We start from the raw sequence: 14,712 nt of genomic DNA on the forward strand, positions 1-14,712 counted from the left end.
AGAAAGAAGAATTTTGTTCCCCCAAAAATTATCAGAAACTTTTTACAAATTGATCAGATGCACAGAAAGAAGAATTTTGTTCCCCAAAAAATTATCAGAAACTTTTAAGAATTTTGTTTCTGTCTGAAACAATTGATATACATGAAACATATGGTAAATACATACCACAATTACAATCAAAACGAACTTCATAATCATTACAATATTGCCCATTGGCCTGGCTAGCTTTCAGGCATCTCAGTCCTTCTTTCAGGTCACATGTAACTTTCTGTCCTGAATCTGCTGACATGGTATTGGTTCCAACAACTCGACATTGTATGGCAGTCATCATGTAATTGTCACAGAAGACATACTTCTTCCTAAGTCCTGATATTGTCTCAATGTCACCTTGATTTGTTGGGGTTGGCTGAGAAGCACTCATCCAATCAGTCCAATCATTTCTCAGACATTTTATTGCCATTGTTGTTTCTTGAGAGGGTTGACCACCACCATTTGATGTTGGAGAAGGAGTTGGTATTTCTACTGGTATTATGGCAGGAGATACTGTGCTTGGATGAGGAGTGGTGCTACAGAAACCATTACGTTTCATTTCACCATTGTCACTGCAGTAACTGTTCAGAAAAAAATCTTAAGATGAATATCTATTTACCAATAAATGTACTTATGTCATGATTAGAAAAGAATTGCTTTTTAATATTATAGTGTTTTATGCTAAAATATATTGATATATGTTGTATATGTAACATACATGTATTTTTGGTGTGTGTTTTACAGTCTCTCATAACTCTTTTAAGAGTGGCTCTTTAATAAATTGATCTGTTGTTATTATATTGTGTTTTATATCAAATGTTTTAAAGAGGTGAGACTCTAATAAAGTATTTGTTGTTGTTGTTGTTGTTACCAGCAACCAAAACCTGTCTCTCAACTACTTAATGTTCATCATAACAAATGGACAAAAATGGCTGTATTTCCACCTCAAAAACTACTCTGAGTACAGACTTACCTGTCCAGTTGGAAAAGTTTTAATGCCTGGCATCCACTAGATATATAAAAGTTAAATGCATTTTGTGAATCAGAAAGACAAAATCTTTTTTGGATTTTGATGGCCATTTTTTTTCCTTTCTGTAGAAGGTGTAAAAATAAACTAAGTTGGGATAAAACTTTGAGATGCTCCCTCTCAGGTAAAAACTGTATTGTATTGTATTGATTTTCCTTGATTGACACGGACAATAGACAGACAATAGGTACCTACACAACTATAGGTGAGTTAAAGGGTTTAACTGAGTTAGCTTATTTTCGATTATGTTACTGTGACTTGACTATGGGTGTTGCTGTTTACCTGTACCTATTGTTCAACAAGATTGTAAAATTGACAATACAATTGGGACATTTAAATTGACATCAGTTGAGTCTACCTTGATGCTACCTGTACTGATTTTTATTCACCTAACCCAACCTTACAGCATGCTTTTTTCCTGAAGTTTTTCTTCACCTAGGGTTATTCTATTATAAAATTGATAGGGAAGAAAATATTATTGGTTTTCATTGTTTTAAGCCCCCAATATAGATGATTAATCTAATTTTGACCCAATAATTTAAATCAGTCAAAGATTTTCAGAACTGCATTTTAATATGTATGAAAATTAAAACTGTTTTTACATAATAAATGAATCTTTAAATTTTTAACCCTTATACAAAGTATTGTCCAGTTGTCAATGAAACAAGAAATAGCTATTCAGGTGTTTTCAGTTTCAGTTTTCAGATGGATATGTTATGTGTTTCTTCATATGTCCCTTCAAATTTTTCATTTTGGATTTTTATTCGCAGTGTTTGAAATCTATTGAAATCAATTTGCATAAAATATTGGGATTTACTTTATTTGAATTCAATTCTGAGGTGCATTTAATTTTGCTTCTTATTAAAATGTGACTATGAATGGATTGTCATGAATGTATCAAGGAGGAAATAATTCATTCAAAATGTTTTGTGTGGCTTTCACATGATGTACATGTAAAAGCCAAAATAATTTTGGAGTATACTTGCAGTGTTTTTCTTTGATATCTATTAGGATTTTTGTGCATAAAAAAACTGTTCACTCAAGGAAATTCACCTTTTATAAGATGGGATTTAGTTAACCAACAACATGTTTCTGTGTCTTTAAATGTTTAAATGTGATTTTGGAAATAATCATTATAAAATTCTGGATCTAATATGAAGAGGATTCATTTTGGAAATAATCATTATAAAATTCTGGATCTAATATGAAGAGGATTCACCTGTTTAAATGGGATATATATCATTGAAATGAAATAAAATGTGAATACAGTGGATATAGTCAAATCTTAAGTGATAAAGTGAATAATAAAAGTAAAATATTCCAAAAAATTCATTACATGAGGATAAAAATTTAATGTGATATTGGAAATAATCATTATAAAATTCTGGATCTAATATTGTTAAATTGGGACATACATCATGGGAAATGAAATAAAACCTGAATAATGTGGATATAGTAAAATCAAGTGATATAGTGTAAAATATAAAATATACCAAAAAATTTGTAAAGTGAGGATAATTATTTTCAATGTGATATTGAAAATGATAAAAAATTACAAAATTCTGGATCTAATATAAAGACTCTGCGTCTGTTTTATTGGGATATACATATCATGGGAAATTAAACAGAATACTGTGGATATAGAAAAAAAATCTAGTGATATAGTGAAAAATGTAAGAAAATATTCCAAAAAGTTAATAGAATTAGGAATATAGTTCAAAAATTACTTCAAATAGTATTACTTCAAATAGTGAAAACTGGAATACTGGATGGGATTTTAAATATCAGTGTCAATAAATAAATAAATAAACCAGTTTATTCATAACTAATATTTTTGATATTTCTCTATGCATGAACACTTTGTATAAGGCTCATGTCAATAAGTATTGAACAAATGTCTAAACAAAGGAATGCACACATTTGTTCTGGTGTTTTTTAATCCTGGAAAATTATGGAAATTATGAAATAATTAAGATTTCTTTGAAAGTAACAAATAAATCTTTTGAGTTATCTCCCATTAGAAAGAGCGAATGAGATAAAAGAGGTCTTTTTCAACAATATAAAAGAAATCCAAGCATTCATAGTATTTGAATATGAAAACATTAGAAATGTAGTGCATTATATGACATGCAAGTTAATGCTCTGCAAAAAATAACCATATATATTCTTGTTCTGGCTTGCTCACTCTTGAAATTTGAAATGACAGTAAAATAAAAATCTCTCCTTTTTCTTCTAAATGTTGTGTTTCTTTGGAAATTGTATGGCCAATTACTTCAAGGAATACATTCATTTCAATGAAAAAGACTGTAATTACATTGTGTATTCCCTTTACTTATTTTAGGATTCTCTAAAGAAAAACATGGGGAAATGATATTAAACAAAAATCTGCAGTCTTTAGCAAATATTAGAACATGGAATAATTTTGCATATTGTGGCCATATTCTAGCTTTTTTCATACCATATATACTTATTTAAACTGTAGGCATGTTATGTTATTTCACAAAGATAAAACTTAAAACCTAAATGCCACATGGATAAGTTTTTCAAAACAGTGACAATTGAACAGGTAAAGTGATGGGACAGCATCAAGGTAGACTCTAAATGCAAGAGTGATTACCTATTGTCAACTCTTAACAATACCAACTGGTCAATTTAAATGTCCCAATTGTATTGTCAATTTTACAATCTGGTTGAACAATAGGTAAAGGTAAACAGCAACACCTATAGTCAAGTCACAGTATTATTTCTATAAAAGCTCGTTTATGTTGTTTTTTACTAAACGTACCAGATTTCACAAGTTTGATCACAAACTGCCTCATCTGTAATTTGCTCATTCTGACGATAATGTCTACCATTGAAAACACAGACAGAATTGTTACAGAGGGGTTCTGGGATACATTTCATTGGTTTTTGTGTTCCATCATAAACCATTCCATCTGCACAAGGCTCAATTTCACAACCTATAATTTCAAAGTAATATTTTTAATTTTTTTAAATATTAAAAAAAATAAATAAATGGAGAATGTGTCCATGAGACACAGATGATGTCCCAGCTTGCATATAACATGAGAATGGTAAAAGTGACGCCACCCAAATTGGAAAAAATGCAATCTGTAAAAACCAAACTTTTGATTTCAAGTCTGGGTGGAATATTCAAGGACCACTATATATATACATATATATAAAAATTGCTGTTTTTATCCAACGCAATCATAGGTTTGAACGCTGTTTTCAATTTAGACTTTCTTATATTTTTTCGTTTGGGCTTGTATTATATTTCCCTTCGGGTTTATATGATCCTTTCCTCCTATTTCGATTCTTCAAAATTCAAGAGTCTATCTTAATTTGAGGTAAATTATATGGCCTTCCAAATACCGTTTCGATTCCTAACACCACTGAAGAGACATTAATTGTCGAAATCCGGATATGGTGTACTAATTTTTGCACCTTTTGTTTGCTGTATACCATCTTTTCCGCAAGTTTATTGTTTTCTGTTTGGTATCAAATTTATAATTTAAATCCATTTTGTTACATCTGGTGATCCGTTTATTTGGCAAATGTCAATGGCAGTCAGCAAGGTTTAAGAACATCAGTTGTTCGACCTGCTAGTCAAATGCGTTTTGTTAAAATATACTTTTTCACTTTTTTGGTCTTTTGGAAAATGTTGTTTGTGCTGTATTTAGACCCCTCTACCAAGAAATTTGTTTTGCATGCACACGTATAAAAATTGCGGTTTTTATCCAACGCAATCATAGGTTTGAACGTTGTTTTCAATTTAGACTTTCTTTTATATATATATATATATATATATATATATACAAGAGTCTATCTTAAATTGAGGTAAATTATATGGCCTTCCAAATACCGTTTCGATTCCTAACATCACTGAAGAGACATTAATTGTCGAAATCCGGATATGGTGTACTAATTTTTGCACCTTTTGTTTGCTGTATACCATCTTTTCCGCAAGTTTATTGTTTTCTGTTTGGTATTAAATTTATAAATTAGATCCATTTTGTTACATTTGGTGATCCGTTTATTTGGCAATGGTCAATGGCAGTCAGCAAGGTTTAAGAACATCCGTTGTTCGACCTGCTAGTCAAATGTGTTTTGTTAAAATATACTTATTCACTTTTTTGGTCTTTTGGGAAATGTTGTTTGTGCTGTATTTAGACCCCTCTACCAAGAAATTTGTTTTGCATGCATACGTATAAACATTGCAGTTTTTATCCAACGCAATCATAGGTTTGAACGTTGTTTTCAATTTAGACTTTTAGAAATTTACATATACACAATAGCTTCGAAGTGTTTCAGTAATCAATTGTATAGCCTGATTTTGGGGCTTATAATAATGAGAGAGCTTTATTAACCAAGTTGGATGATTGTTAATGCAGTTAGTAATCTGTTTGAAGAAATGATAATTCAACCGGAAAAATTAAATGGCTGATTATCCAATTGGGATAATTGTTCATACAATAGTCTGAGCCTTTAAAATGATTATCCAGCCTGATTTTGTGGCTGTGATAATGACTGGGATTTCATTTATCCATGTTGGATAACTGTTAATGTAGTTATTTATCTGTTTGAAGAAATAATTTGGCCTGTTTTTATATCTTATGACAATCTTACAGAATTCTGAATAGTAAATTTACCTATTTGTTTCAGTGTATCTGTTCACGGAGAGTACCCAAATAAGAGTACCCAAATAGGGATTTTCTTTAGTTGAAGCTTTATCAATTATGTTTATTTGCGGAAAAATTAGGTAATGCCAAATACACAATTAACAGCACCTTGTGGTGATTCAAAGCATGAATAGTTTGGGTCCTTTATGGACCTACTTCAGAAAGAGAATGGTGGATTAATAGCTGTGCATTATTTATATAGTGTCTGACAATTATTCACTTTGGCTAATTATCTTATAATTTTTCCAGATAATCTGATATCCATTCTGGATATTCATCCAGTATCTGTTCTGGATTAAATTATCTCAAATATCTGGTGAAATTTTCATCTGTTATGGTATTTCTTCAATTAACAGATTATGCATGTATATAATACAGTTATCACATGATTTGTGTGTTTTAACATTACCTACCTTTCATTAATCAAGGTCAACACTCCTTTCATTGTCTGAACATCTTAATATATTGTCAATTCACATTAATATTTAATTTATAGTAACAGTTTACTTTACCAAGGAAATATCTACAACTTTCATTAAAAATTAAATGCTTTTTGATTGGTTTATGGGAGATCTCATATCAATAATTGATTGGGAAATTCCCTGAAAATCACCTAACAATAATAAGTTGGTCAATGAGCTGCAATGATGCCATTCCTATCTACACAAAGAGGTTTTAATGAAATGTTTCTCAAATCTAAGAATTTGATGGTTTCGATTCATTGCAAGAGATCACAGAGGAAAATGACTAAAATAACAATAAAAAGATGTACCTATTTATTTCCGCTGACCTTCCTGCACAAGTTTTATGGTAATTTTTTAGGGACGTCTCATTAAACAATAACATAGTGAATTGAAGTCATGACTAGAACATAGAACACCTTTAAAATTACAAATCTCTATATATGTAATTCTTTATTAAAATAAACAGGTAAAAAATTAGATAATATGCAATAACAGATAACGTGATCATATTGTGAGAAAAATAAAAGAAGAATGTGTCTGAGGAAACGAATGCCCTGCTCAAGCTTTGCAATTTTTCAAGTTAAAAAGGGGCATGACTTTAGAACTGTAAATGACATACTGCCAAAATTTAAACTCTTGTTAGTTTGTTGTGTTTCTTAGCATTGCGTATGAGTTTGATAAAGTTGGATGAGGAAAACTAAAGTTAGAGTGCGGAAACGAAATTTTTTTACAATTTTCCAAGTTATGAAAGGGCATAACACTAGAACAGTAAATGACTCACTGCCAAAATTCAAACTCTGTCTGCAAGTTTTGGTTTTTAGTATTGTGTACGAGTTTCATAAAATTTGGGTCAAGAAAACTTAAGTTAGAGTACGGAAACAAAAATGGGAGGGACGGAAGGACGGAAAGAGGGATAGTCAAGGGTAACACTTAATGTACACATTGCCTACGACCGGGGCATAAAAATCGTTAGAATTCATTGATTTGAAAATTGATTCCTTTATTTGATTGAATATTTGAATACAAAAAAAAATAGTCTGCACAGCACTTAAGCCGTTAGTAATATATATAGCATAATGAGGGTTAAAAATCAGAACATGGCTTCCCTAAGAATCAAAGTGATGGAAATCATTATGGAAAGATTGGAAGAATAGTTTGAATAATTTCAAATCATTTTACGGTATGATGTGTACAAAAAAGCACTTTTGCTGACAATTGCATTAACTGCAGGTCTTTAGAAGGATAAGCATCTTTTTCAGTAGATAAAATGAGCTAAATGTGAATCAATGATAGCAGGTCTCTTAATTTGCACAACAATTTCATTTAAATTGCAATTCCATATCTAAAACAAATAATGTTCTCTATTACATGTTTCATCTTTAGAAACAGAAGAAATTTCCAAATAAAAATTCTTCTTATGAAGTTTATCAATTATCCGTGTAGAACATGGGACCAACAGATAGACCTGAAACTAAGATTAGATCTTTATTGTCTCCAAAATTTAATCTAAAAAGGTTGTTTTGGGGGCATTTTATAAGTTGAATCATATTAGGTATACTATTTTTCTCCTTTAAGAATTACTTATTGATTATGAAAACAATTATCATGATTAAATGACACTGAAGATTAAAAGTTGTAGAGTGTATTTTAATTCAATTTATAATTTAATATTTTCCGATAAAGGGCAAATGTATTTTTTCAATATAAAACAAATTAAAAAACTTAGTTTTTTGAAATGGGGGTTCATTCTTAATTGCAAAAATACACTTCCTGTATTCAATACTTCAATACCTTTTTTTGATATGTAAATTTCATATTTTGTCTTTTCTCTTGTTAATCCTTAATCATTTATCTTTCAGACATAATTTATAGAATCACTTTATGTAGTGTAGATCAAAAGTAATAGGCAATGAATAAATCTATCATTTCTATGTATCAAACATCTAATATATACATTTGTGTATTCAATAATGAGGTAAAGTATTTGTTTATTGAGATGTATAATGGAGGTTCTGTTTAGTTATGTAAGACTGAGGGTGATTTGTAATTTGGTTAATATGATTGACATTTAAGGGGGTGAGGCCTTGTAATTAAGGCCCCACCTTGTCTCTGATTGTTTTAATAGTGATCATGACAGTTGTCAATCATACTGGTATTGTATCATAACTCTTACTTAATTAAAATGACAAAACTAGCCTGCAAATTGACAAATCTTTAAGACATACATACTTGAATGAACAAAGATGTAACCCAATTTTTCACAATTAATATGTGCATATGTACACTGATATGAGAAGTATAGGGACCTGAATTTCAGTACATGTATGCATTTTGTAGATTTAGTAGCTAACCTGTCCTACTTCTTGTTTGGGAGGCCGGTGCCTTAGGAAAGACTTGGAACAATAGTTCCAATCTCTTTCCAAAAATGATGATACCTGACTTACAACCAAATTATTTTTTTAAATTACCTTCAAAACACATTTCTTCTTTGCAATCTTTGATTAAATGATCATAAACCAATCTGTTGTCACAGGTTTTCTTTGGACAAATTGATATACATGGGTTGTATTTTTGGCATGTTTCACACTGTATGGCTGAAGATAGAAAGCAATAAAATAATATTACAAAGCAATATGCTTCAGAAAAGTAAGGTTAATATTTGACTATTAAATAATTTACTTGATTTTACATTTTCAAAACTGTAAGTCTGATATTTGTCTTAGAGATAATGGATTTACATTGTATATCACACTTAATAAGAATAAAACAGATTTATTCCAACTTACGACAGAAAGCATCAGTTCTCCAACTAACTGGAACACCTGCAATCGCACATTCATGGGCATAAGCTGCAACAGCTGTACACAAACATTCACAATCTCCTCCAAGGTCACAGGCACATGCATCAAACACACATTTTTCAAGGTATTTCTGGTATGGTACTACATGATGACAGGTTTCAAAAAGTTTGGATGAGATTATTCCACATTTCCTTTGTGCCCAGGGTTTACGATGTGGAGTCTGTACACAGGTGTCTGTCACATTGTTTGGAGGGCCACAGTAATCATGCACCTTCCAGCTGTCACCAAACTTGTTGGCTTTGATGGCTGGAGGTCCACCTTGAGGCATTGTAAAATCATTTTTCTGATCTGCATCAAAATTACCACAAAGACCCTCAACCTGCAAGAGATGAACCATTCTATATTGCCCAATGGCTATAATAAAGCTTTACACAAACAACATTCTATCTTTAAGGCCAGTGGTATAGCTACTGGATTACTAATTGTGAGCAGGGGGTCTGGAGGCAGCAGCCCCCAGAAGCTGAACGATTATTGTAAAATTCTTATCAAAGATTAAAAAAATATTTGTAAGCACATCCGTATAATGCTACACTGCAGCTACGCCAATGACGACTTTTAATAACTTTGGGTCAAAGTATAGAACTTAATCATTCAAACTTTCATTCATGTTTGAGTTAAAATACAAAACTTCCAAAATGTTCCCCTTTCTCCTTTCTTTATATTTCTTTCTGAATCCCTTAAGGGCATGCGATACAGTGATTTTTTTAGGAAAATTTGTATACAAGCTATTTTTCACCTTGTTAATTCAAATAAATAATAAAAAATATACCTTCATGTGGTACTTTTAGAGATAAATAGGGTCGAAATTTTAGACATTTACTCAAAATTTCAGTTTCTTAGACATTTCTATCCTTTGGACAGACATACCTTACTTTTTTTGCTGTATATTTATCTAATTTTAAAACATTTCATTGGTGATTTGTTCATAAATACTTGTACAAATATTCTTCATACATAATCAAGCCAAATGTTATAGAAACAAGAGGCTCTCAAGAGCCTGAATCGCTCACCTGTAATTTTTTTGCTTAAATGTTTCATCAATGATTATTTTTGCTTCTCAATATATATAAATCATTGTTAATGAGTGGTTTAAAAATGCCATTTAAAGTTTCTTTGTATCTGTCATATTTTCTTCAAAAGCAAAAAAATGCATTTTACCCCTATGTTCCATTTCAGCCATAGTGGCTATGTTTCTTGACATAAAAGGAAATAAAATACAAAATTTATACTAGATACTCTGAAACTCATTCAGCCCAAATTTGGCTGAAATTGATTCAGCAGTTTCAAAGAAGAAGATTTTTTAAAGTAAGCAAACTAGATGAACAAATTGTGAAAAATTATCTTTAAAGGGCAATAACTCCTTAAGGGGTCAATTGACATTTTGGTCATATAAACTTATTTGTAGATCTTACTTTGCTGAACATTTTTGCTGTTTACAGTTTATCTTTATCTATAATAATATTCAAGATAATAACCGGAAACTGCAAAATTTCCTGAAAATCATCAATTCAGGGGCAATAACCTAAAAATCAGATACCCGATTTGGCTGATAGTTTCAGAGCAGGTTGACCTTGACCTAATGAATACTTTAACTTCTTGTCTGATTTGCTCTAAATGCTTTAGTTTTTGAGACATAAGTCAAAAACTGCATTTTGGTGTAATACCACCAAATCATAGTACGTCACATCCGGTTGCATACGAAAATAGGTCGAAAAAAAATATTCCCTTGAATTTGACAGTTGTAGGTAATTGATCCTACATCTCATTGCAGTAAAACATTTCTGGGTCATAAAGATATATCTTGGGTATTTCAAAGCACCATTTTTTTTTTTATTTGGGGTTTCTATAGAATATTTTGGAAACTTGAGGTTACATGGTTACTAAAGCTTGTACACAGGTTAAAAAAGGGGGAAAATTTGATTGGTTTACTTCCAGTGATAGTTATTTTCTTATATGCAATGAAATGTTATGTGAAACTTTTTCTATAGTACTGGACAGGATAAAACTTTTCTCATGCCAAGTATTTCTTCATTTGAAACAAAGATAAATTCTGCACAATTTTTTGAAAAGTGCAAATTTAACAAAGACTAATAGGGGAAAATCAATGGTGGTATTACACCTTTTACCCTATGTTCTATTTTTAGCCATGGCGGCCATGTTTTCTGAGGTAACAGAAAATAAAACACAAACTTTATTCAAGATACCCTAAGGATCATTCAGCCTAAGTTTTGTTGGAATTGGTTCAGTAGTTTCAGAGGAGAAGATTTTTTAAAGTTAGAAAACATGATAAACAAATTGTGAAAAATTGTCCTAAAAGGGCAATAACTCCTTAAGGGGGTCAATTGAAATTTTTGGTCATGTAAAACTTATTTGTAGATCTTACTTTGCTGAACATTTTTGCAGATTACAGTTTATCTTTAACTATAATAATATTCAAGATAATAACCAAAAACTGCAAGTTTTCCTTAAAATTACCAATTTAGTGGCAGCAACCCAACAATGGGTTGTTAGATTCATCTGAAAATTTCAGGGCTGAAAGAACTACTTGACCTAATGAACACTTTTACCCAATTTCAGATTTGCTCTAAATGCTTTAGTTTTTGAAATTTAAGCCAGAACCTGCATTTTACCCCTATGTTCTATTTTAAGCCATGGCGGCCATGTTTTTTTATGAAATAGAAAATAAAACACAAACTTTATTCTAAGGATCATTCAGCTTAAGCTTAGTTGGAATTAGTTCAATAGTTTCAGAGGACAAGATCTTTGAAATAGTTTACACCGGAAGGACGAGGGAAGACGGACGACGGACGCCAAGTGATGGCAAAATCTCAAATTTCCTTCGGAAAGGTGAGCTAAAAAGGAGGGATCCATGTACTTGTTTTCAAGCTAATGATTATAATCAGTCAAAATGCATATTTTCCTGTCACAGTTTGAAGTTGCAAAAAATTACGTTGTATATCTAATGTGTATTATATGTAATTTAATAATGAAACATAACACAGGTTTTGAAAAGATGAAGAAATTTTTGTTTTCCACCAAAATAAAATCCTAAATTTTAAGCTATAAAGCAAAGTTCATCTTACTTTTCCTTTATGTTCAGTTTTGAGTTTGATGTAAACTCGTGTTCCTTTGTCCCAGACAAGTGTAATACCAGTATTTGTTGTCACCATAATGGATTCACCTACTTCTGTTACATTAAATGGTGATTCAGATTCCACAGATATAGGTTTCCCTTTGATTAACTGAATTGAGTAGTAATTTTTTGTACCTGCAAAATGTTTTACAAAGCTGAGTTGATATTCATTACTACAAAGACCACTCTATGTTCATGTTTTTTCCAAGTGTTTACTAATATAACAGGATCTAACTGTTAGCTTTCGCAATCTCAGTCGAAAGTGACAAACCTTAATTCACGCGATTTAAAATTATCTTAGCTTAAAAAAAGGTTTGCAAATAAAAGAAAATAACATTCAATACTGATAGTCTCAAGTTTCAAATAACTTTCTAAACATTGGTATGTTCTTATTCCAGTCACTGCTACTGATTGAAATTAAACAAACATAACTATTTGACCTTGTACTTTCTGCATAGAAAGTTTGTATTCACACCACATATCACTGTATTGCAGAAATTTTAGATTTTCGAAAAACAATTTCATGGAAAATGTTTAACTTAAATTTGATTCTAAAATATTTTCATTGCAGTTATAGATTTCATGCAATTCTTTAGTTTCAAAATTTTAGCACACTAAAGTTCATTTTTTAATGAAATGTCATCATGTTTTTAATTGTAAATTTTACAAGTCAGACAGGATATAAGTATTCTAAAACATTATTTTGATTTAGGGCTGTTCCATAATCAAATAAGTGTGAAGGCCAGGAGGCACTTTTTTTTAAACAGAACTACCCAATATACATTTGTGTTTGTTATTCTTGTTTATTCTTAAAGATTTTTTAAAGAAACAATAGTTACCAAATATTTATTTTATGTGACCACCTGCAATCATTTCTTGAACAGCAAATCATTTCACAAAAGTGTTTTGTCATGTCAGAAAATTTACATTGTATTAAGGCGGTTCTCGATCAACAATCACACAATATTATGATAGCAAGTTAAGGTGGTAAAATTTTCTCTCGTAACATTTTGCCATGATATTTTCCATCATAAATACAATTAAAATTAATAAAATATGGTAATCAGATAGCTCACTCAAAGCTTTATTCAATTTTTGAACATTTGCAGAACAACGCTTTACTAAAATATCAACTGTACCTGGCTCCCCAATGCTGAAAGTGATAGACTTGGTACAAGTCACTCCACTGGTTCCACATGGAACATTGTTTTCTGTTATCAGAAACTTGTGTGGATTTTGATCAGTGGATTTAGCTAGTACATAGTCACAACTGCCTTGGAATTCATACTCCCTACCATCAAATGTGTGGTAATGGGAATCCCCTACAGCACTACAAATGGCTGGACAATCTTTGTTGGTACAATCCCAGTTTTGACCACGACAGGTGCTGTTTAAATACATTAACTAAAAATCAAATACTTCATTCCAACCCAATCTTGATTCTCTTAGAAAAGGGGGGTGCAGGGTAGGGGGGTGGGAGCAAAATTCAAAAAATAAAAAAATTATCAAAATTTCATTTCTCTTTTAATATTTGCAAAATATTGAAGAACATCAAAAATCTGTATTTACAATACTAGAATATACCTCACAGTATTGTAAACTGCTTGAACAAGAGCGCAAAAAATCAGGTTTACACTATTCCACTCATCAAAGTCTTCAAGAATTAAAAAAAAAATTGGACTATAATGGCTTGTGTGATTTTAATTATGATAGAACAAATGCCATTTGGTATAGATATATATATACTTGTCTATTTCTATGACTATGTATGTTGCCCTCAAGGATTTTTTTCTGGTTTTATTGTGATTTAGGGTTGTTCTATCATGATATATACACTCTTTTAATTCACATAACATGGCAGCAGTTCATTACACTATAATTATCAAACTGATCATTTTCACATGAGTAAAATTTTCACTATCCATTACAGCTGATCTATTTGAGTGTGTACTTTGTGCATAAAAGTTAAGTTTGCTTGTTTTGGGGGAACCATGAATTTTTTTATCATTTATAATAATGATACAAAGAAACTGGTCAAATGAGTTTTTCAGTCATCATTTGGTTACCGCCTGAACAAAATATTCCGACTAGAATCAGCACCGAATCTTGCAGGAATTATGTTAGAATTACTACTAGGAAAGTGTTCATATTCTAGCCAGAATGTAGTAGGAATTCGCCTGGAAAATAGCTGAAAACTTTAAATTAGCAGGAATTTTTAGTAGGAATATTATGGTTTCTACCAGGAATATTCAAATTAGCAGGAATAAATTGGCAGGAAAACAAGATTTTGACCAGACAATTTCAATATTTCCCTGTTAATTATTATTGTGTTCCCAACAATCTTTGCCCTCCAAATTTTGAATTTGTGACCTGTAACTTGGTTGCTTATATATTACAGCAATATTAGTGTGTTTAGCATTTTGGAATCCAGTTTATGATAATTAAATACAAATGAAGACCAGTTCAGATAATAATACTGCTACAATAAGAAAGATTCCTAGATATGTATGACACC

General features: G+C 30.9%; 1 protein-coding gene across 1 annotated transcript in view; it reads right to left on the reverse strand.

The window, feature by feature from the left end:
• LOC127728961 (mucin-5AC-like) overlaps window positions 1–14,712 on the reverse strand; it is a 243,755-nt gene that overhangs the window by 177,781 nt on the left and 51,262 nt on the right. The window contains exons 15-20 of the mRNA XM_052236541.1: window positions 13,337–13,584; window positions 12,148–12,332; window positions 8,990–9,383; window positions 8,672–8,797; window positions 3,843–4,017; window positions 166–611 (exon numbers count right to left, since the gene is read on the reverse strand). Of these exons, the coding sequence (XP_052092501.1) occupies window positions 166–611; window positions 3,843–4,017; window positions 8,672–8,797; window positions 8,990–9,383; window positions 12,148–12,332; window positions 13,337–13,584 (1,574 nt within the window). The remainder of the gene's footprint in view (window positions 1–165; window positions 612–3,842; window positions 4,018–8,671; window positions 8,798–8,989; window positions 9,384–12,147; window positions 12,333–13,336; window positions 13,585–14,712) is intronic.

The sequence above is a fragment of the Mytilus californianus genome, unplaced genomic scaffold, assembly GCF_021869535.1.
Source record: "Mytilus californianus isolate M0D057914Y unplaced genomic scaffold, xbMytCali1.0.p SCAF_2, whole genome shotgun sequence".
Taxonomy (NCBI): domain Eukaryota; kingdom Metazoa; phylum Mollusca; class Bivalvia; order Mytilida; family Mytilidae; genus Mytilus; species Mytilus californianus.